General features: G+C 31.8%; 1 protein-coding gene across 2 annotated transcripts in view; it reads left to right on the plus strand.

Annotated features, from left to right (window-relative positions):
• The window catches only part of LOC114327769 (uncharacterized), a 149457-nt gene that overhangs the window by 56396 nt on the left and 69716 nt on the right, over nt 1–23345 (plus strand). For both annotated transcript variants that reach the window (XM_028276477.2, XM_028276476.2), the window contains one exon: nt 1157–1374. In XM_028276477.2, the coding sequence (XP_028132278.2) occupies nt 1157–1374 (218 nt within the window). The remainder of the gene's footprint in view (nt 1–1156; nt 1375–23345) is intronic.

The raw sequence follows: 23345 nt of genomic DNA on the forward strand, positions 1-23345 counted from the left end.
CATGAAATCAACCCCAACTCAAGAATATCCGTCACAAAAAAATCATAGCATGTGATCTGTCTTTAAAAAGACAACCACATGCAATGGTGACAGTAAAATTCTCGCGCTAGAGATTCCATAGTAAATCACGAGGGAAAACCAGGAAAAAACCTCGTGATACTATCCCGACATCGTAAGTATTAGGTCTTACTTTAGTTTACTCTCAAAACTAATACCAAATTCTGACCTTAATATGTACATATGTTATTTTAAATTATAAATAATATTAATAATAAGTACATAGATATATAAACAATACTAAAATATAAAATATGTACTAACTCGATATGTTATTCACTTACTAATCCTGGTATTTTCTTTCTATTGACTTCCTCTTTTAGTATGGGTAACCATATCCTACTGCATTCTACCAAGGAATTTGCGACACAATTGGTTTCATTTAGCATAATTAAAGCCGCTTCTTTGATTTTTCTCTTTTTACTATCTGTTTCTTTCAGGACTATACTTACATCTCTCCACTGAACTCTATGTTTATTATCCCATGCGGGTTGACATATTTGAGATCTATCAAATTCTCTATTTTTAATATAAGACTGATGTTCACTTATTCTAACGTTTAATGGTCTTGATGTTTCACCTAAATAAAATTGTTCGCATTCACAAGGTATTGTATAAATACAATTCTTTGTTCTTTGTTCTTTCTTGTTCACTGTTAGGTTTAGTTTTAGATAGAATAGATCTCAACGTGTTTGTTGATTTGAATGTTGTTGAAATGTTGAATTTATTTCCTATTGTTTAAATTGCAAAAATGCCACAAGAAAATAGCTTCAGAACAACATGTATAAAACATTAAAATAACATTGTTGTTTTTAGTATTTTCTTTACAATTTCATCACATTTTCTCACATTTTAAACTTTCCTTGGATTACTACAAATGTTTCAAAATCGAAATTAGCTAAATCGGTTCAGTTATTCTGAAGCTGTTATAAAAAAGATATAAAAAACTAAAAGAACATTTTTTATTAAATGTCATTTAATGTTTACATATCGACAAATGTCCCAGACAGACCGCGTGACTTCGCGCCTTAAACTTTATAAGATTAGATAGGAATGTTGAAATGAACACATTATAAGTCTCGGTTTTTACTAATTTCAGTTGAAGTGGAGCCCCTTTCTCTGCAAGTTTTGTGCCGTTCAGTTATCCGTAACATTTTGAGGAAGAATGTCGAAAGGGAAAATCCTCCCATTAAGAGACAACTTACTGCTAATAAAGCCCCAAAGAAAAAGAGAGCCCTAAGGAGATTGGTTGTCCCTTTCTTTGAGTCTGAAGACAGTTCAGACGAGGAGAGGCATAATATCAGACCTTTATGTGGGGTATGTATAAAATTCAATATTTTTGAATATTTTGATTTAAATATTATTATAATGAAACTTCCTTATGATTTTATATTTTTCTATTGTGTATCTATCTTCTTCTTTAAACCTGTTTTTTATACATCTTAACTCTCTTGCTCTTTTATATTTCTCATTTCATTATTTTCAATTTTTAGTATTCTTCTAACAATAAAACAATGACAACTTTTGTTTTCAAAACTTCCACAAAATTTATTTTAATTTAATGTCACTACAGCAGTTTCGCCAGAGTGCCTTTCTCAAGTTTTTTTATTTTACTATGTGTCTGCATTTTAAAGTCTCTAACTGAATAGGTTGAGGAATGGGGAGCTGTTTGTCTTTAGTTGGTCATTCAGAACTATATCTGTATTTTTTAGTTTATTAATTTCCATATCTGAACTACACGAACACACTATTGGATCAGTTAAAGTGCTTGACACACTTTCAAACGAATTTTATCCAGAACGGGGTGTCAAACAGGGATGTATACTATCTCCACAATCATTCAATATACAGTATATATCCCTGTAAGTTGGAACCATATGGAAAACTTTTTTATTATTAAGTTTACGAAACAAAGTTATTCTTCATAACAAGCTCTGCATAGTCTAATCTAAAACCTAAGATTCAACCATCAAATTTTTGAAATTTTTTCTTAAATTATGGATAACATAACATTATTTTCAGTTATTTCAATTATGAGAACTCTTTTATTATTAATCTTACGAAAAAAATATATTCTTTATAAAATGTTCTGCATCTCTAAAACCCAAAATACAACCATCTTATATCAAACTTTTTCAATTTTATACGAGTTATGTCAAAAAATATGATTTTCGCTCATAGTCCTGTCGCCAGGGGGGGTACAACGGCCTCCTTAATTCAGATGGACTTACCCAAGTTTTTTTTATATATTTTGACCCGCAGAATACGAAGTTTTTGGGTAACAGTTGATCCGGATGTCGATAAGATTGTTATAGACAAAGAACTTGAGGAATTACATAACAGCAATTTCTCGCAAAACAAAACATCTTTTTGAATTTTTTGGGTCATTTTAAGCAAAAAATATTCCTACAAGTTTTTTAGTAGAATGCATAGTTTTCGAGATAACCGCGGTTGAACTTTCAAGAAATCGAAAAATTCTAATTTCTGAACCCGAATAACTTTTGATTAAAAAATAAAGTAGCAATTCTGCTTACCGCATTTGAAAGTTTAAGTCAAATTATATCTGTTTTGATTATTTGCATTGCTAAAAATTTATTACTTTATTGTTAAACAAAGCTATAAACACCTAGTATGTGAGTGATGTTTTCTATGATTTCTCATTTAAAATCGAACGAGTAGGTAGAGTAGCTACAAGTGCAAGCGAGGCATTTTCTACGTAGCATGCGTTAAAACGCATGTATTAGTCACGGGAAACACTATGTGTTTATAGATTAGTTTAACAATAAAAAAATTAATTTTTAGCAATGAAAATAATCAAAACCGATATAACTTGACTTAAACTTTCAAATGCGGTTAGCAGAATTGCTACTTTATTTTTTAATCAAAAGTTATTCGGGTTCAAAAATTGCAATTTTTCGATTTTTTGAAAGTTCAACCGCGGTTATCTCGAAAACTATGCATTCTACGAAAAAACTTGTAGGAATATTTTTTGCTTAAAATGACCCAAAAAATACAAAAAGATGTTTTGTTTTGCGAGAAATCGCTGTTATGTAATTCCTCAAGTTCTTTGTCTATAACAATCTTATCGACATCCGAATCAACTGTTACCTAAAAAATTCGTATTCTACGGGTCAAAATATATAAAAAAAACTTGGGTAAGTCCATCTGAATTAAGGAGGCCGTTGTACCCCCCCTGGCGACAGGACTATCAAGAGTAAATAAAAATACCTTTATTTTTCACAATATCGAAAATTGTCATTATAAAAAGTTGTTTAGAATTAAAATCTATGTTCCAATATGTAATTACATCCTTCTAATTGAAGTATTCTGAACCATAAAGGTACTTTACTCTTGATCGAAATTCATATTTTTTGACATACCTCAAATAAAATTTAATATAATATACTTTAGGTTTTAGTCCATGCAGAATTTTTTATGAAGAATTATTTTTTTTCGTAAAATTAATAATACCAGAGTTATTATAATTGAAATAACTGAAAATAATGTTGGTTATCCACAATTTAAGAAAAAATTTCAATTTTTTTTTTTCAATTGGAAGGATGTAATTACACAGTAGAATATAGTTCTTAGTTACAAACAACTTTTCATAATAACAATTTTCAATATTCTGAAAAATAAAGCTAGTTTACTCTTAGCGAAATTCATATTTTTCGACGTATTTCGTATAATATTCATAAAATTTGATATTTGATGGTTGAATCTTAGGTTTTAGTTTAGACCATACAGAGCTTTTTATGAAGAATAACTTTTTTCGTAAAATTAATAATAAAAAAGTGTTCCATATGGACGAATGCAATTCCTTGGACCGACCATAGGACAAATAATTCAATTATAAGAGAGCTAAAAGTTAGCCAACGACTCTCCAGTAAAGTCCATCTCCAACAATTAAAATACTTTGGACATGTTATTAGAGCAAACACAGAAGACAGAAAACATGGAAAGACTCATTATACAAGGAAAGGTGGAAGGCCGAAGATCACGAGGAAGATTCTAAACAATAGGGATCGATCAAATTACAGGAATGTGCAAAAGACCTATGCATGAGTTAAAAGAAATGACCAGAGGCAGAGATCTTTGGAGACGGACAATACACAACATCACATCGACCACTAAATTTCCTCTGGGGGTCAGGATTGAAGAGAGAATTTCCATAGATTCTAATAATCATAGCTCAAGGCCTTTATTTTGAATATTTATGAAGAATTGTTCATATTTGAATATAAATGTTTAATAAAAATTTGAATAATCTTCATTACTACCAGTTAGCATATTATGCTAACTTTTATCTTTTTCGTGTCTACTTATTTCATGATTATTGACGTATCATCTTTCCATTGTACTCTGTTTTCCTTTTGCATATTGTCTAAGATATAGGTTCCTGATTAGTTCTTGTCCACAACTAAGATCCTCCCTGCATCTGCTACCTTTTCAGTTTTGCGCTGCATGTGTTGTCTTTTTTCTGTTAAAAGGCATATATCATCTGCAAATTCCAAGTCTTCAAGTTGGTTTAATGTTCTCAAGCTGTTCATGTTATAATATTCATATATTCAGTCTAGTTATTTTTATTGTCATTATTCATTTTGGGTGTAAAATCACCATGATCCAAGAATAGTTTATTCAATCAGCATTACTTTACTGTCTGCCAAGCAATCAATATAATACTTGATTAAAACTTGAATATTTTAGAATTAAAATAGATTTATATCCTTTTTATAGTGATTTATAGTTTTGGCAATCTCCAAATTGGACAAGCATAAAATTAACGGAATGTCAGTTTCTTTAACATAGGCGATACTATAGAAATTTAATTATAAAGTTTCTCAATCAAATAATATCCCATGTATGCGTGTGAGTTTGATATCAGGATGATCTTCTGGCATACCCTGTTCATGTTGTAATGTTCCCACATATCCAGTCTTGTTATTTTTTATTGTCATTATTCATTTTGGGTGTAAAATCACCATGATCCAAGAATAGTTTATTCAATCAGCATTACTTTACTGTCTGCCAAGCAATCAATATAATACTTGATTAAAACTTTAATATTTTAGAATTAAAATAGATTTATATCCTTTTTATAGTGATTTATAGTTTTGGCATTGAAACCAAACTGAGAAACAACACAGACATAACTCTCAATGAAAACATAGATGCACTAAACCAACATATTACTCAAGCCATTGGAGAAAGCATGAGAAAACACTGTCCAAGAAGTAAGAACGAAGAAAAACTTAGTACTGACACCAGGAATTTAATGAAACAAAGAAATCTTATTACAGAAAGAAATGATCCAAATGGAGAGCAAAAGAGAGAGAGATAAACAGAGAAGTCAAGAAAGCAATAAGAAAAGACTTAAGAAAGTATAATACACTTAAAATCGAACAAGCCATAGAAAATAATAAAGGCCTAAAAAGTCTGCGAAGAAAACTAAATAATGGAAAAGTCAGATCATTAAATTAAAAAACAAAAAGGGCGAAATAACAACAAATAGAGATGAGCTTTTAACAATAGTAGAAGACTTCTATGGAGAACTTTATAAAAGCAGACGGATGAACCAAACACAGCTAAAAGATGCAATAAGCAAAACAGTATTAAATCAAGGCTCTGAACTCATGCCAGAAATAACACTCAGTGAAATTAGACAAGCGATGAATAAAATGAAATCCAATAAATCACCAGGAGACGATGGAATAGTGATCGAGGCTGTTAAGAATGGCGGTGAACCTCTAATGAGAAAAATAAAAGATCTCTTTAATCTATGTTTGACAAAGAAATCCATACCATCTGAATGGAATAGAGCCAAAACAATTCTTCTGCACAAAAAAGGAGAAAAAACTGATCTGGAAAATTACCGACCAATCAGTCTGTTAAACCATATTTATAAACTTTTCACGAGAGTAATCACCACAAGATTAGACAAGAAATTAGACCTGTATCAAAGTAGAGAACAAGCTGGATTCAGAGCAAACTTTGGAACCAACGATCACCTCCAAACAATAAAACAACTCATCGAAAAATCCATAGAATATAACAAGCCCTTAGTTTTAGCATTCGTAGATTTCCACAAAGCATTCGACTCAGTAGAACTCGACAGTGTTATAGAAGCACTAAACGAGAGCCGCATTGATAGCCGATATTCGAGGCTAATATGTAATATATATATAAAAATGTGACAAGCTCGATACAGCTACACGCTAACAGCAAACAAATAAAAATCCAAAGAGGTATCCGTCAAGGGGATACGTTGTCACCTAAACTTTTCATATCGGCTCTAGAAAAAGCGATCAAAACCCTCGAATGGGGTGATAAAGGAATAAATGTGGACGGAGAGATGCTACACCACCTAAGCTACGCAGACGATATAGTCCTGATTGCAGACGATTTGGGACAAATAAAGAAAATGTTGGAAGAACTTGGTACGGCATGTCATAAAATAGGCTTAAGAATGAATATAACAAAAACAAAATATATGACGAACTTAGTACCAAGTAAACACCTTGAAATACAAAATGAACAAATAGAACTGGTAGACAATATATATATATATATATATATATATATATATATATATATATATATATATATATATATATATATATATATAATTATTAATATGTAGTGACTGTTAATAATACAAAAAGAATAATTTTGGGGAATGCAGTCAATGTGTTTTGGGCTGATTAGAAGTGAAACACTTTGAACTTTTGTCGAGCTTTCGGACAATTTATTTCCTTTATCAAGACAATCTAAAAATACAAATGTTTAAATTTAGATGAAAACTAAAAATAAAAACTTACTGCTCGTGGTTTACAAAATAACTAATAACTAACTATAGTTTTCATCTAAATTTAAACATTTGTATTTTTAGATTGTCTTGATAAAGGAAATAAATTGTCCGAAAGCTCGACAAAAGTTCAAAGTGTTTCACTTCTAATCAGCCCAAAACACATTGACTGCATTCCCCAAAATTATTCTTTATATATATATATATATATATATATATATATATATATATATATATATATATATATATGTAAGTAACTCGTAAAGTTTGGGGACAGTATCGGTTACTTAATGGTGAGTTTGAGGACATTAGTCAAGTTTGGGGACCGTCCTCAAACTTTCTTTTTGGGAAACGGTTAGTTTGAGGACATGTCCCCAAACTGTTGTGCCTATTGACTATTGGTGATTTTGAGGACATATCTGACAATAGTAATGTTTTTAAAGTATGTAAGCTCTCACGGCTGGAAAGTTCATGATGGGTGTTGTTTTTGGGGCTTATAAGTAAAAATTGTAATTGGCTGACGTTTAGTCTGGAACTGCATCACACTTTTTCAAAGTATGGTAAACGTTTATATTACTAATTTAAAAGTTGTTAGGTCATAAATTTTGTGAATTATAAAACATTATTAATATGTTATTTAATTTCACTATGTCCAACCAATATCTTCAGAGCACTAAATGTATTTGCAAAATTGGTTTTACATTACAATCTTAGTTTTTAATAAGCTACCTAGTGATGTTGTAATACAAATAAGGAACGAAAATTGTCGTGGCCGCGCCAAATTTCAAAAGTTGTCATTTTGAATCGAATTCAATCATGTCTGGATTTTAAAGCTATAAGATACCTTATCAAAAATTAAGATACTAATATGTCTGTAAACCTGTATTGCCCCAGTTCCCAATATATTTTTTCACAACTGTAGCAGTTAGTGCTAGGTTTGTTCTAGTTTGTTCTGTAATTTTGAAGTTTGTTCTAAAAAATAAAAGAATTATTGAAAAAAATATGTGGTTTTTTAACTTGACATAAACTTGTATGGCCCACTCGAAAACAAAAACTTTCCGGAATATTCAAGCAGATAGCCACTTAGTGCTAGGTTTGTTCTACCTCCCGGCGGAAGCCAGAAATTAGTTGTTTCCCATAAACAAAAAAGTTATTCAACATACAATGTAGCGCTCCCATTTTACGTAATTTCAGCTGTTTCTACTACGCCAACAATGGATGGGTGATACCTATGCCATGAAAAAAGAAAAAAAAAGTTTTGTGTAACGTGTAATGTGGCCGTTTTTTTTCTGTTTTTACTGTTTGGGGTTGTACGGAGGACAAAGCATTTCCAACCAAAATTCATGTTTATATTCACAAGATGCAAATGATAACACCTCAATGCTGTAGTGGCACTTTTTTACTATTTGACGTAAGTAAAAAAAGAGTTTTGTACTTCTTTTTCTTACAAGACCTCTTTTTTTATTTCAGCATTAGCTCCGATGATGACGTTTATGTCGAAAGCGCTCAGCTAAAGAAATAAATTATTTACACACTTTGACATACTACATTTTTTATTTCCTTTATTTTTATTTAGTCAAATTGACTGAACCGGCTGTGGAAATTGTGCGCAAAAAACAGGAGAAACAATTTGAATTTGGAAAGATCGATCAGGCGCATCTTTAGCGTACTTTTTAGCAATAAAACTCACAAATTTAGATACACTTAAACAGATGTTAGTCAATATACAGGGTGTTTCAAAAGTAAGGTATACTATTTAAGCGGATTCTTTGGTTTATTTTATATGAACGTATGTCTAAAACGTTTTAAATTTTTAGATACAAGGTAATAAAATAAATAAAAGCTACCTAATGTAATAAATATAATAAATAATCATCATCATCATCAATGGTGCTACAGCCGTATGAAAGAGCCTCGACCTTCCCAACTCTATTACGCCAGTCAGTCCTACCCATTGCCAACCGTTGCCAGTTTGCTGCGACTATTTTTCTCCCATCCTCATATACACCATCGTTCCATTTGAGTTTTGGCCTACCCCTATTTCTACTTCCCACAGATTGTGACATAAGGGCTCTTCTAGAAGGGTTGTTCTGCTGTGATCTTGCTAGATGTCCTGCTTATCTTAATTTTCCTATTCTTATAAGAGATACCTACTACGTCTTTACCACCAAATTTTTGTTTATATCTGTGGTATACCTCGTAGTTGTACCTCATCCCCCAAATGCCATTTTCACAGATGCCAACGAATATTCCTCTGAGGATCCTTCGTTAAAATATAAGCATAAGGTTTTCATCTGCCTTGGAGATGGTCCATGTCTCTGATCCATATGTCAACAATGGTTGTATAAGGGTTTTGTATATGGTTATTTTTGTTTTTTGGTCGTAAGTTTTTGCTTTTCATAATATGTCTACTTAGTCCAAAATAGCATTTGTTTGCTAGGATTATCCTTCGCTTGATTTCTTCCGTCATGACGTTCTCCTTTGAGATCAGGGAGCCTAAGTATGTGAATTTGTCCACCACTTAAAAGTAGAGTTATCAACCGTGAATTGGTGACCGATGTTTCTGGCTCTATTGTTGGGTGTTGATGCCATCATCTTAGTTTTCTCCTCGTTTACTTGCAGGCCCATACTTTTTGAGGAATTTAAGAAGGTGGTATACATTTCTTCTAGCTTGCGTGTTGTGCGAGCAATTAGGTCCACGTCATTTGCGTATGCCAAAATTTGGGATGACTTATTAAAAATATTTCCTCTGTTGTCTATTTGGGCATGTCTGATCGCCTTTTCCAGAGCTATGTTAAACACGCCAGCACATCTCGCCAGTACACCTCGCCAGCAAAGATGTGGACATTATCCATGACTTCATACAATTTATTTCTTAGGAAAATATCATAGGCCGATTGAAATCTACGAAAATATGGTATGTGTCGATATTGAATTCATTGGTTTTTTCCAGTATTTGCCTTAGCACAAAGATCTGGTCTGTTGTTGATCGACAACTAAATAATAAATAAATAAAAAAATAAAAGGTAATCTTTATATACACAACGTTTCAAAAGTAAAGTAAAATATATAAGGGGGTGATTTTTGGGTTTATTTTAAGAAGAAAACTTTATTCGAGATGTCATAAAGGTCTTAAATTTTGAGATATACGAAATATCTATAAATCCCTAGGTTGTTCAATTTGTTAATAGAACAGTCTAATATTTTGACCACCATGTACAAAGATAGGTATAGGAAACCTTAACAAAGATTGGAAGCTAAGTAAATTTTACATACGATAAACTAATAAAATACAGGACGTTTCATTTAACATAAGTACGTTATTACACCTTGAATATTGTTAATAGAACAATGTATTATTTTGACCACCCTGTACAAAATTTTGCTACAATAAATATCTATTTAAAACGCTGAGTAGTCTATTATTAAGATCCAAGAAAAAAATTTGTCACTGATACTTTTTTCTAAAACGTTACATTTTTATAAAAATCGAAATAAATCAAAACACCCTGAACGTAGGTATAGAGAACCCTCTTATGCCCTTATAAAAGTACAGCTTATTTTTTAAGGGAAATTAAAAAATGTTACCTGATATAGGGTGTTCCATAAGAAAAAATATAACTTTGATATACTATCTTTTGGAGCACCCTCCATAATTCACATTATTTTTAGATTGTAGTGTTAATGGTCCAGTATATTTCTATGAAGAAATTTTTTTAAAATATCAAGTCGTTTTCCGTGCAGAGACCGAGGCGAATACAATAAACCACCCCGTATAATATTTTTCTATGAAATAAAATGAACACTCTTGTCACAAACTACGTTTCCGTCAATAATTGGTTATTGTCGTATTTTTGATTATAAAATTATTGTAATATTCACTTTATTCCCTTATATTACATGGAGTATAAACTATAATAATACCTATAGTAGTAAGAAAATATTTTATAAGACCTTAATCTTAAGCTTATTACGAAGTCATTTGTATTTGAATGGCGTTATTAAGTTTTCGGCCCAGGTAGAAATTAATACATTTTAATCTATTGTACTTTTAATTAATATACCTGCTATTCAGTATGTCCACTGTCCACTCTTGAAATTTAATGATAATACTCAAATACAAATAACTTTGTAAAAGGATTAATATACCGTTTTATAAAATATTTTGACACGGACTATAGATTACTTCATTTAAAGGACATCGCACACATCTTATGGAAAATATAATGTCACTCAAATTCAATAAAATTTATACGAATAGATTCGTTTTAAATTAACGGTCAAATCTTATCATTGCGCCAACTCTATATTTTCAATAATAAGAGCAGAAATTGATATAAATAAATCTTACATCAAATGGGTACGTACATAAGTTAGAGAGAGAAAAAATATTTAATACCCAAATAATTGTCGGTACTCCATAAATCAGCGGATTAGTTTCACTAACCGCTTAGGCCCAGCGGGGCTTAAGCTCTTTTGAATAGAACCCAGAGCAATAGTGATTGTAACTGACACTTTTACTGACTTCAAAAATGTGATTTCGATAAACTTTAATTGCAATTTGCGCCGTAATTAATCATAATTAAGAGTTGGCGCAATCATAAGATTTGACCGTTAATTTTAAACGAATATATTCGTATAAATTTTATTGAATTTGAGTGACATTATATTTTCCATAAGATGTGTGCGATGTCCTTTTCACTTCACTATTTTATTGTTGTTCTGAAGCTATTTCCTTGTGGCATTTTTATGATTAATTATTTAGATGGGAAATAAGCCACAATTAAGTTGAAAAAAATAATTTTATTAACGTTTCGACGCCCAAATCGGGTGCCGTTGTCAAAATACAAAATACTTAATTAAACAAAAATGTTGTTGCTAAGTAAAAAATTCTTCTAATAATTTATTTAATCTGACTCATTTATATTGGCAATTCAGACATATTGTTATACATTTTAAAGTAGAAGACTTTAAAATTATATTGCCAATATTTATGTGTTGCGTTTCTGGGACGACTTTACTGAAAAATAGTTCATTCGATTACATGAAATTAACCCCAACTCAAGAATATCCGTCACAAAAAAAAATTATAGCATGTGATTTGTCTTTAAAGAGACAACCAAATGCAACGATGACAGTAAAATTCTCGCGTTAGAGATTCCATAGTAAATCACGAGGGAAAACCAGGAAAACCCTCGTGATACTATCCCGACGTCGTGCGTCGTAAGTATTTGGTCTTACATTTAATTTTCTTTCAAAAAAATAATACCAGATTCTGACTTTAATATGTTTAAATTATATATAATATTAATAATACATAGATATATAATAAGTAATACTAAAATATAAAATATGTACTAACTCGATATGTTATTGACTCACTAATCGTGGTATTTTCTTTCTTTTGACTTCTTCTTTCAATATGGGTAACCACATCCAAATTTCGTTTTAAACATAATCAAAACGAAATTAGAGAATGATAATACATTGACAACTCGGACAAGACTAAATGTATCAGCTAGAATGGAGTTATTGACATTATGTACTAATAATACCTATTTTCCACTAAATAATGATTTCTATAAACAAAATTTTGGTCTAGCAATGGGCTCTTCTTTATCTCCATTATTGGCTAATATATTTATGGAGGACTTCGAAACTAATATCATTTCTAAACAAAATTTAAAACCCACAGTATGGTGGAGATATGTAGATGATGTGCTTTCAATATAGCCTCATAGATCAGAATTGTTGGATACATTCCTGAATATTATAAATGATCAAGAAGAGACAATAAAATTTTCAATGGAAAAGGAATACAATAACACCATACCTTTCCTCGATGTTTTAGTCTCAAAGAAGGATACTGGATAATATGAGACTCAAGTGTATAGAAAACCAACACACACCAACAGGTATCTCAATTACAAATCAAATCACAACATCAGCGTTAAAAAGGGAATCATCAAAACCTTATATGATAGAGCAAAATTACTTGTTCTAACGAAAATTCATTTTAAGAAGAAAAACAATTGTTAACATCTGACTTATTAAAAAATGATTATCCTTTATCGTTTATAAATAAGGAATTGTCAAGATTGGATCGAATGGAACAGAACAACTTAGAACGGGATCCTACAACATTCACAAGAAATAATACGAGGAAAATATCAATACCATATATAAAAGGACTATCCGAGAAACTTAAAACTATAGGAAATAAATTCAACTTTTCAATAACATTCAAAACAACAAACACATTGAGATCTATACTATCTAAAACTAAACCTAACAATGAACAAGAAAGAACAAAGAATTGCATTTATAAAATACCTTGCGAATGCGAACAATTTTATTTAGGTGAAACATCAAGACCCTTAAACGTTAGAATAAGTGAACATCAGTCTTATATTGTTCTATTGGAACAGCAGTTTGGTTTCAGGCGCCATAAGTCGACTGAACTCAATTTGCTGACATATACTAACTTCTTACTGAACGCCTTGGACGAAATACTACAGGTGGACGCCCTGTACACCGACTTCTCTAAGGCTTTCGACAGAGTTAATCACAATATTCTATTAGAAAAATTGCAGCGATTAGGGATACATGGTTCACTTCTGCTGTGGGTTAGGGAATATCTTCTGGACAGAAAACAAATCGTCAAGCTCTACAGCTATTTTTCCTACGAAATAGTTGTCCCTTCGGGCGTACCGCAGGGATCTCATCTTGGACCTTTGTTGTTTAATGTTTTTATTAACGATATAAAAGACTGTTTCCAATATGCGAAATTTCTTTTATTTGCTGACGATGTTAAGTTTTACTGCCACATTAGGAATCCACTCGACTGTTTAAGGCTTCAGTCCGATTTGAATCGGTTGAATGAATGGTGCAGCAACAATGACATGGTTCTCAACTCCTGCAAATGTTTTCACATTTCATTCACGCGTTCGGAAAATCCTATCTCTTTCACTTACAAAATAGGTGATATAAATATCACAACAGTCACATCCATAAAAGATCTTGGAGTTACACTTGACTCTGGACTATCTTTCAATATTCATATAAGCAATATCATCTCAAAATCGCTTCAACTGTTAGGTTTTATTAAAAGATGCTCCCAAGACTTTAAGCAGTTGAGATCGTTTAAACTGTTGTACTGTGCAATGGTGAGGCCAATCGTGGAATATGCATCTTGCGTCTGGTCACCCGCCTATGAGACATACAACTGTAAGATTGAAAGGATCCAGCACCTATTCCTTAGGTTCGTCGCATTCAAAACAAACCGTAGAGACTGGAATTATATGGATCTTGAACTAGAACTTAACATTGACACCTTATCAAGCAGACGGAAAAAGAAGGACATGTACATGTTGTATAATATTATAAATTCAATTCACGACTGCCCTGAGCTCCTTGAGGAAGTAGGTTTACATATTCCCTCCAGAATCACACGTTCAAGATCTACGTTTCATACTCCCATCAGCAGAACTAACTTCACTGCAAATTCTTTCATCTCGAGGGTTTCTAGACAGGCAAATGCTTGCTCCAATTGTGTGGATTTCTTTGCGGATAGTTCGCGATTTTTAAAAACGCTAAAGGATTGCACCCTCTAGTTTTATGTTCTTGAATATTTTAAACTTGTGATTATATATCTTTACCTGTTATTTTTACTTTTTGACTTGCTTTATTGTCGTAGTGTTTATTGTATCTTATTGTATTTTACGTATATTTGTAATATTTTGTTAGTTCTTCATATCTTCTGTAATGTTTTATTGTAATGAGCTTTGCTCGTAAATATATATAAATAAATAAATAAATAAATATATTAAAAATAGAGAATTTGATAGATCTCAAATATGTCAACACGCATGGGACAATGAACATATAGTTCATTGGAGAGATTCAAGTATAGTCCTGAAAGAATCAGATAGTAAAAAGAGAAAAATCAAAGAAGCGGCTCTAATTATGCTAAATGAAACTAATTGTGTCGCAAATTCCTCGGTAGAATGCAGTAGGATGTGGTTACCCATACTGAAAGAGAAAGTCAATAGAAAGAAAATACCACGATTAGTAAGTCAATAACATATCGAGTTAGTACATATTTTATATTTTAGTATTACTTATTTTATTGTATATATATGTAGGTACTATTAATATTATTTATAATTTAAACATATTAAAGTCAGAATTTGGTATTATTTTTTGAAAGTAAATTAAATGTAAGACCAAATAGTTACCACGTCGGGATAGTATCACGAGGTTTTTTCCTTGTTTTCTCTCGTTATTTACTATGGAATCTCTAACGCGAGAATTTTACTGTCATCGTTGCATTTGGTTGTCTTTTTAAAGACAGATCACATGCTATGATTCTTTTTGTGACGGATATTCTTGAGTTGGGGTTGATTTCATGTAATCGAATGAACTATCTTTCAGTAAAGTCCCAGGAACGCAACTCATAAATATTTGCAATATCATTTTAAAGTCTTCTACTTTAAAATGTATAATAATATGTCTGAATTGCCAATATTAATAAGTCAGATTAAATAAATTATTAGAAGAATTTTTTACTTAGCAACAACATTTTTGTTTAATTTAGTAGTATTTTGTATTTTGACAACGGCACCCGATTTGGGCGTCGAAACGTTAATAAAATTATTTTTTTCAATTTAATTGTGGCTTATTTCCCATCTTAATAGTTAATCACTATTTTATTATTTCACCTGCAATTTATTTAACATAACAAAAATTGCTAATAATTTTCAAAATTTGGATATAAAGAATCGACACAGATAAATATAATAATTGATTAATCCTAATACTCCATCAGTTTCTATATTGTTCCGTTAATTATCTAGATATTTATTTAAAATAAATATGTAATGTTAAGTATGTAAATACCAAATGAAATATAAAATTTCTTAAGCCGGCCCTTTCCCTACTTATTACCTGACGAGGCAGAGGTCCCTTTATCGCTAAATTCTGCATAAGTAAATTCTTATAATTATTACTTATTAAATTATTAAAGTTAGCACTAGTTGTTGTCTATTCAAATTTTTTTTTGGATTTTATATGGGGCAGTACATTTTTAGGTAGAATTGAAGCAACGCATAATATATTGTGTAACTTTTTTTTGCGCAAATTTCACGCTTTGGCAGAAATGCAAAAAAAAAACCCAGCACTAACTTATGGTCAACATATTTAGATTTCCTCCAATCCTTCGGATCCTATAATAGGTGGCAGAGCGCTATAAGGTCGCCTCATATTATAATGCACGTCGCGTTTTCGTCACGTAGCGTTTCGTTTGCGAAAAATATAATTTAATGGTTTTTAAATTGAACCATTCATATTGTGCGTATAAAACACGTAACGTAGCGTATAAGACACGTTACGTCTGCGTTCGGTTCATTCGAAAACAATATTTTTCGGATGTTGACAGATACGGGTCGTTTTCCCCTTGTTGTTTATGTAGGTATTTCTTTGAATTTGATACCGAGTATTTAGACCGGTCAGTATCGTCGCCCTCGCTAGCGAAATTATTCCGATTCGATTTTTTGCACAAATTTACTCAAAGAGAGGTTCTTATAACATATCCACAGGGTGCCAAGCGGTGCCGTGGTCGAAAATTGTTTAAACAATCTTTTTTAAACAAATTCACAAAAATATTTTTTCATTCGAGCAATATTTTTTTTAGATAATTTGGGTAATTCTGAGCAAAAAAGGTTCCTTGTCATTTTTCTCTAAAATTGCGAAAAATCAAGGCTTAATAACTCGATTAAAAATTATTATTATGAATTTCAATAAGTGACCAAATCAAGTTTCAAACAACTTCTTCAAGGTCCTGAAGAGATTTTTGTCATTATTTTATTACAAAGCTGTCATTTTTAACTATTAACAATTACCGCTATAGTCCAACTGTATCGTCGCCCCCGTTAGCGAAATTAGATTTTTTTGCACAAACTTGCTCAAAAAGAGGTCCTTATAACATATCAACAGGGTTCCGGGCGGTGCCGTGGTCTAAAAATTGTTTAAACAATTTTTGTTAAACAAATTCACAAAAATAATTTTTTATTAATAATTTAATTAAACCCAAATTAATAATAATTTGAGTTATTCTGGGCAAAAAAGGTCTCTTGTGATTTTTCTCTAAAATTGATTGTTGTCGAGTTATATGGCCATTTCCGCATTTTTGCAAGATATGTTTTTTGCTAAGAATAACCCAAATTATCTAAAAAAAATCGTTCGTAATGAAAAAATTATTTTTGTGAATTTGTTTAATAAGAATTGTTAAAACAATTTTTTGACAACGGCACCGCCCGGCACCCTGTGGATGTGTTTGTTATAAGGACTCTTTTTGAGTAAGTTTGTGCAAAAACATCTAATTGAAATAGTTTCGCTAACGGGGGCGACGATACAGTTGGACTATAGCGCTAATTGTTAATAACTAAAAATAACAGCTTTGTAGTAAAATAATGACAAAAATCTCTTTGGGACCTTGAAGAAGGGGTTTGAAACTTGATTGGTCACTTATTGAAATTCATAATAATACTTTTAATCGAGGTATTAAGCCTTGAAAATGGCCTTTTCGCATTTTTTAAATTTTTAATCGCATGTAACTCGACAACAATCAATTTTAGAGAAAAATGACAATAGACCTTTTTTGCCCAGAATGACCCAGTTTATCTAAAAAAATATTGCTCGAAATAAAAAAAATATTTTTGTGAATTTGTTTAAAAAAAATGTTTAAACAATTTTTCGACCACGGTACCGCCCGGCACCCTGTGGATATGTTATAAGGACTTCTTTTTGAGTAAGTTTGTTTAAAAATATCGAATCGGAATAATTTCGCTAGCCGGAGCGACGATACTGCCTGGTCTAATTTAAAAAGTAGTTTTCGAGGCAATTTGTCATGTAAACATGTGTTGTGACAATAAACACATCTGCACCACACCAAACTGAAACCAACGTAAACGTTCTATGTATGATAATGTGAATGGGCAGTCCGATTGACGGTCTGCAAACTCTACGTGCCGAAAACGCGACGTGCATTATAATATGACGCGACCTATACTGTACATATCTTGAATAACTTTTTTGTGTACGCACAACAAATTACACGCTTTGCCAAAAATGCAGAACAAATCTACCACTAACTTGGTGGTTTATACCCTATTCCAGGAATATACGACTGTTTTGGATTATCTCAACAACGAATACTTCACTGTGGAAAATATAAAGAGCGAAACTAAATTGCAAATTACATTGTTGCTTAGTGAAATAATTATTGGAGCCATTTAATTTCGTACTTCTTATGTTGCACACTAAAATATTCGTTGACTCGATAATCCAAAAGAGTCATATATTCGTGGAATGACGTATATTCAGATTTTATTCAATGGTTTGGATTATATATGGATACGGATATTCTTGGGATTATATATGGTACAGCCTTACGTAAAATTGGAGCGCAACATTATATCTTGTATATCTTTTTTGTTTATGCAGAAAAGATTACACCCTTTGGCAAAAATGCAGAACTAACTTGTGGTTTATTCAGATTTTCTCTAATCGTTTGGATTCTATTTGGGGCAGTACAGCTTTACGTAAACTTGGAGCACCACATTATAACTTGTAATATATTTTTTTCTTATGCAGAACAAATTACACGCTTTGGCAAAAATGCAGAACAAACTCAGCACTAACTTGTGGTTTATTCAGATTTTCTCTAATCGTTTGGATTCTATATGGGACAGTACAGCTTTACGTTAACTTGAAGCGCCACATTATATCTTGTATATCTTTTTTGTTTATGTAGAACAAATTACACGCTTTGGCACAAATGCAGAACAAACCTAGCACTAACTTGTGGTTTATTCAGATTTTCTCTAATCGTTTGGATTCTATATGAGGCAGTACAGCTTTACGTAGAAACAAAGATTTCTACTTGTGAAAATCAAAATATTATATTCAACATGCTGGACCATCGGCCTGGACTTTTTCGCCTTTGTAGGTTTTATTATAAGAAACTCGATGAGGAATCCAACAACATTGTTGGAAGTCAACTAAAATTAATATAAAATAGTTTACATTATCTATATACATATATCGAAAACTACTTTTTTGTATTACAGGATATTTATAAAAATTGGTTTGTGGATAATCCCCACAAAGTTATGACGAATATAAATTATGACTTCAGAGAATATTTTGACGACACGTCCCTTCTGTTTATACCTGTTCTGTTCTGTTATACCCAGAGCCGTGCGGTAGGGGAAGGCGGGCAAAACGGGGTAGCTGCCTAAAACGGGGTACCCCCTTTTTTTTTCAATATCACTCGTTCCATCTATACGACGTTAATGAAATTATATTATAGACTGCTGTTTACGCCTTCTGTCATAAAGCAGATATAATTAACTGTTAGATGATTGTTGTGAAGAGTACATGTGCGTTTTTAGTTAACCAAGTTATAAAATCGGCCGAAAAATAATCCCTCGTTAGTATTACTAAAACAATTTATTAATTATAAATATCATTACTTCCAACTAACAGTGAATGTGTTCTAGAGTATTTATTTGTCATTATGTTAAAAAATAAAAACTTGTAATAATTTAAACAGGTCATAATCTCAAAATCTGCTCTTTGGGCAAAATGGGGTACCAATAGGTAGGGTAAAATGGGGTACCCTTTTTACCATACCTATTGGTAGTCTTTACCCTTTTACTATACCAAGTAAGATAGCCGATGATCAAACCAAATGACAGACGAGTAAGAAATCGCAATTGAATAAAACTAAAAAAGTAGAGTCAGATTCAGAAGGCGAAGATAGTGACACTGACTGGTTCTGCGGAAACTTTTATTCAAGTTCCACAGAAGGATAGATAAGCTGATCAAGTTGCCTTAAATGGGTTAAAAATTCATGTGCAGGTGTAGAAGATGAGGATGATGAAGTAGTACTTGTATGCGAATTTTGTCAATAGGCTTTTCTTGGTTTCAATTTGGTACCCCATTTTACCCTATACGACGGGCATAATGGGGCAATTTACATTAGTTTCTGTTTTTTTCATATAATAAAAAACACTTTGACTTTTTTAAATTTAAATTATATTTATAAATAATTACTACTATAACAATGATATTTGTCTTATTTTAAGACCTTAAAAGTTACAGATTTTTTTTAAATCCCAATTTAAACCTTAAGTACCCCATTTTGTCCGCCTTTCCCCTACATATTTTAAATACAGTGCGTCCATAATATAACGCATAAATTCATTATTTTGTAAACCTGCCATTTTAAGGAAAAATCCCGAAACAGGTAGATTTTTATTTTTAAATTATGATTTTTTGGCATATATATCGTAGTAGTGACGTCATCCATCTGGGTGTGATGACTTAATCGATGATTTTTTTAATGAGAATAGGGGTCATGTGATAGCTCATTTGAAAGGGTATTCAATTCTCTATTCACTAATATAAACATTAATATAATTATTTGTACCTGGTGTCCAAAAAAATGTTTTATAAATTAAATTAATTGATACAAATAGATGAATGTATTTAATTTATTTAATCCTAAATACATTTTACTGCTGTCAGAAAACAGAAAAAAAATTATTTGAAAAATTAACATTGATTTTCGCTTAAAAGAAATGGTTAAACTGCTAAGAGGCTAGTGGGTGGGAGCTTTAACACTGAATTTAAGCGAAAAACAGTATTTATTTGATAAATAATCATTTTTCTTCCTTTTCTGTCCTTGTGGAATCGGTACTCACCGGAGGGACCGAAGATGTTCGGATACAAAATTAGCGTCTCTTTGCAAAGACAATGACGTCGACTTTGTAAAGTAACAAGACACTTACTCAACACACACACTACACATTACTCCCCTGATTTAGTGATAAGTTATACAATTACGTGGCTAAAGGTTCTAGTTCTAAACCAAAGCCAGAATAAGAGAAAAAAAATTTTCTTCCTGTTACCTGACAACAGTAAAACGTATTTTGAATTAAATAAATTACATACATTCTTAACCCCCTCCGTGGCTCAGTGGTAAGAGCGCCTAACGTTTGGATCGAAAGTTCCGAATGGTAGTGAGTTCGAATCCCACCAGGGTCAGAAATGTTTTCATTTATTATAAATTAATAAATGAAAATAGTTTCTGTCCTTGTGGGATCGGTACTCACCGGAGGGACCGCAGACGTTCGGGTACAATTAGCGTCTCTTTGCAAAGACAATGACGTCGACTTTGCAAAGTAACAAGACACTTACTTAACACACACACTACACATTACACCTGAGTTAGTGATAAGCTACCTATACAATTACGTGGCTAAAGGTTCTAGTTCTAAACCAAGGCCAGAATCAGAGAAAAAAAACATACATTCTTTTTTTTTCTCAATTAATTTAATTAAAAGATAATATTTTGAACACCCTGTATAGCTAATTATGTTAATGTTTATGTTATTGAATAGACAATTGAATACCCTTTTAACTGAGCTATCACATAACACCTACTCTCATTTAAAAAAAAATCATCGATTACGTCATCAGACCCAGATGGATGATGTCACTAGTATGATATATATGCCAAAAAATAGTAGTTTAAAAATAAAAATCGACTTGTTTCAGGATTTTCCCTCAAAGTCACCTGTTTACGAAATAATTAATTTATGCGTTATTTTATCTGTATACTGCAAGTCTTTGAAATGCCGCCCCTTATACAGGGTGTTTTTAAATAAGATGACAAACTTTAATGCTCGATAGTTTGCTCGATAAACATAATATGTACGTAAATGCTTCTTTTCCGAGATACGAGGTGCTGAAATTGTGATTACAAGCTGACGATTTATTTATTGCTCTAAAACCGGTTGAGATATGCAAATTAAATTTGGTGGGTTATAAGAGGTAGTTATGGTGTATTTTTTGACATATAATTAATAATTTTATACGCACCATTGGTGCGCATATTGGTAATGGCCTGAATTCTTTATAGAAAAAAAAAATAGTACGCCGCTGAGATATTTCAAATTAAAAATAATTTTTAAATCCCTTGTTTAATTTGTGACAAAAATATATCTTCCCTTTTTTTCATACGACGACGCTGTGTTTTTATGCAAAAAATATCTTAACGCTTACAAAGTTATGAGTTTCTAGAAGCCAAAATCGATTAATCAAAGAATTAAGAACATAGGCGAAAATTTGCTTGCAATGCTGTTTAAATGAATTCATTTTTTTCAAATTCTGAAAAATATATTAAATATTTTTGAAAAATTTAAACGCAGATTGAATGACTGAAAGAAAGAAACCGAGGGCCGAAAGTCCCTTAGAATAAACAAATGTTTCTTTTGAATAAGATATTTGAAATTAAAAAGTAGACTCAATTTTCTCTTTTTTTTTCACCCCTGTAACTTGTTCAAATAAACATTATAGAGGTTTTCATGGACTTTCGGCCCTCGGTAATAATGTAATCTTTTATTCAGCGTTTAAATTTTTCAGTTTTCTCAGGATTCGAAAAATATGAATGCATTTAAAAAGCATTACAAGCAAATTTTGCGCCTACCCACTTAACGGCAATGTCTAAAGCCGGCCACTAACGATACTGCGGCGTCGTTCAATTTTGCCTAATTCCACCTAATCGGTAAATATTTTGATCGTGTGTGACCGTGCATCCAACGATATCGTACAATTTTACTGCAGACAGACAGTCTATCTGCTGCAGTACTGCAGAATTGATATCATCGACGATTTTGTCGAACGACACCGCAGTACTGTGAGTGGCCGGATTAAAATATAGATGAACAAATTCATTTTAAATTTAGCTCCATCTGTTAAGACCGCGTCCAAAGATTTTTCGTAATCAAATAAACGCTTTTCCTCCTGGCTCGAATTTTCTTTTTCAGCTGGAAATTCGGAACTTATATCAAGATTTTCTGCAATTGTATTAAATTTTCCTTTGCTCATTAGCCATATTGTCTTTAACTTTTCAGTTTTTCTATAGTTTCTGACAACATTTTTACACAATCTGACACTACTTTAATTTTTGATTGTACTGATAATGCCGCCCCCCTTGTAATGCCGCCGAATGCGAATGCCTCGCCGCATCATAGCACGGCACGGCCCTGATTATACCCCATTCTGTTACCTGTTACTGACTGACTTTATTGTAGTTATCTCAAAGAAGAATAATCCCCTTTTTGCATCTCTTCGGAAATTTACAATACTCTGTGAATTGAAAGGAATATACTAATCCCGAGCTTAATTATTAGGTTTGTTCCAACTCGATACAAAACCGTTCTTGAACGGTTACGAGTATGCGCAGTAACGAAAAATGTGTTACTGCGCATAATTATTCGTTATTGCGCATGCGCGTAACGATTAAAGAACGATTTTGTATCGAGTTGGAACAAACCTATTGTATTGTTACAGGCTTAAAATTTTTGGACTTTCCTAATAGTTACGATTTTCAGTATTGTGAGATATAAATGTATGG

This window comes from Diabrotica virgifera, chromosome 7 (assembly GCF_917563875.1).
Source record: "Diabrotica virgifera virgifera chromosome 7, PGI_DIABVI_V3a".
In the NCBI taxonomy this organism is placed as follows: Eukaryota; Metazoa; Arthropoda; class Insecta; order Coleoptera; family Chrysomelidae; genus Diabrotica; species Diabrotica virgifera.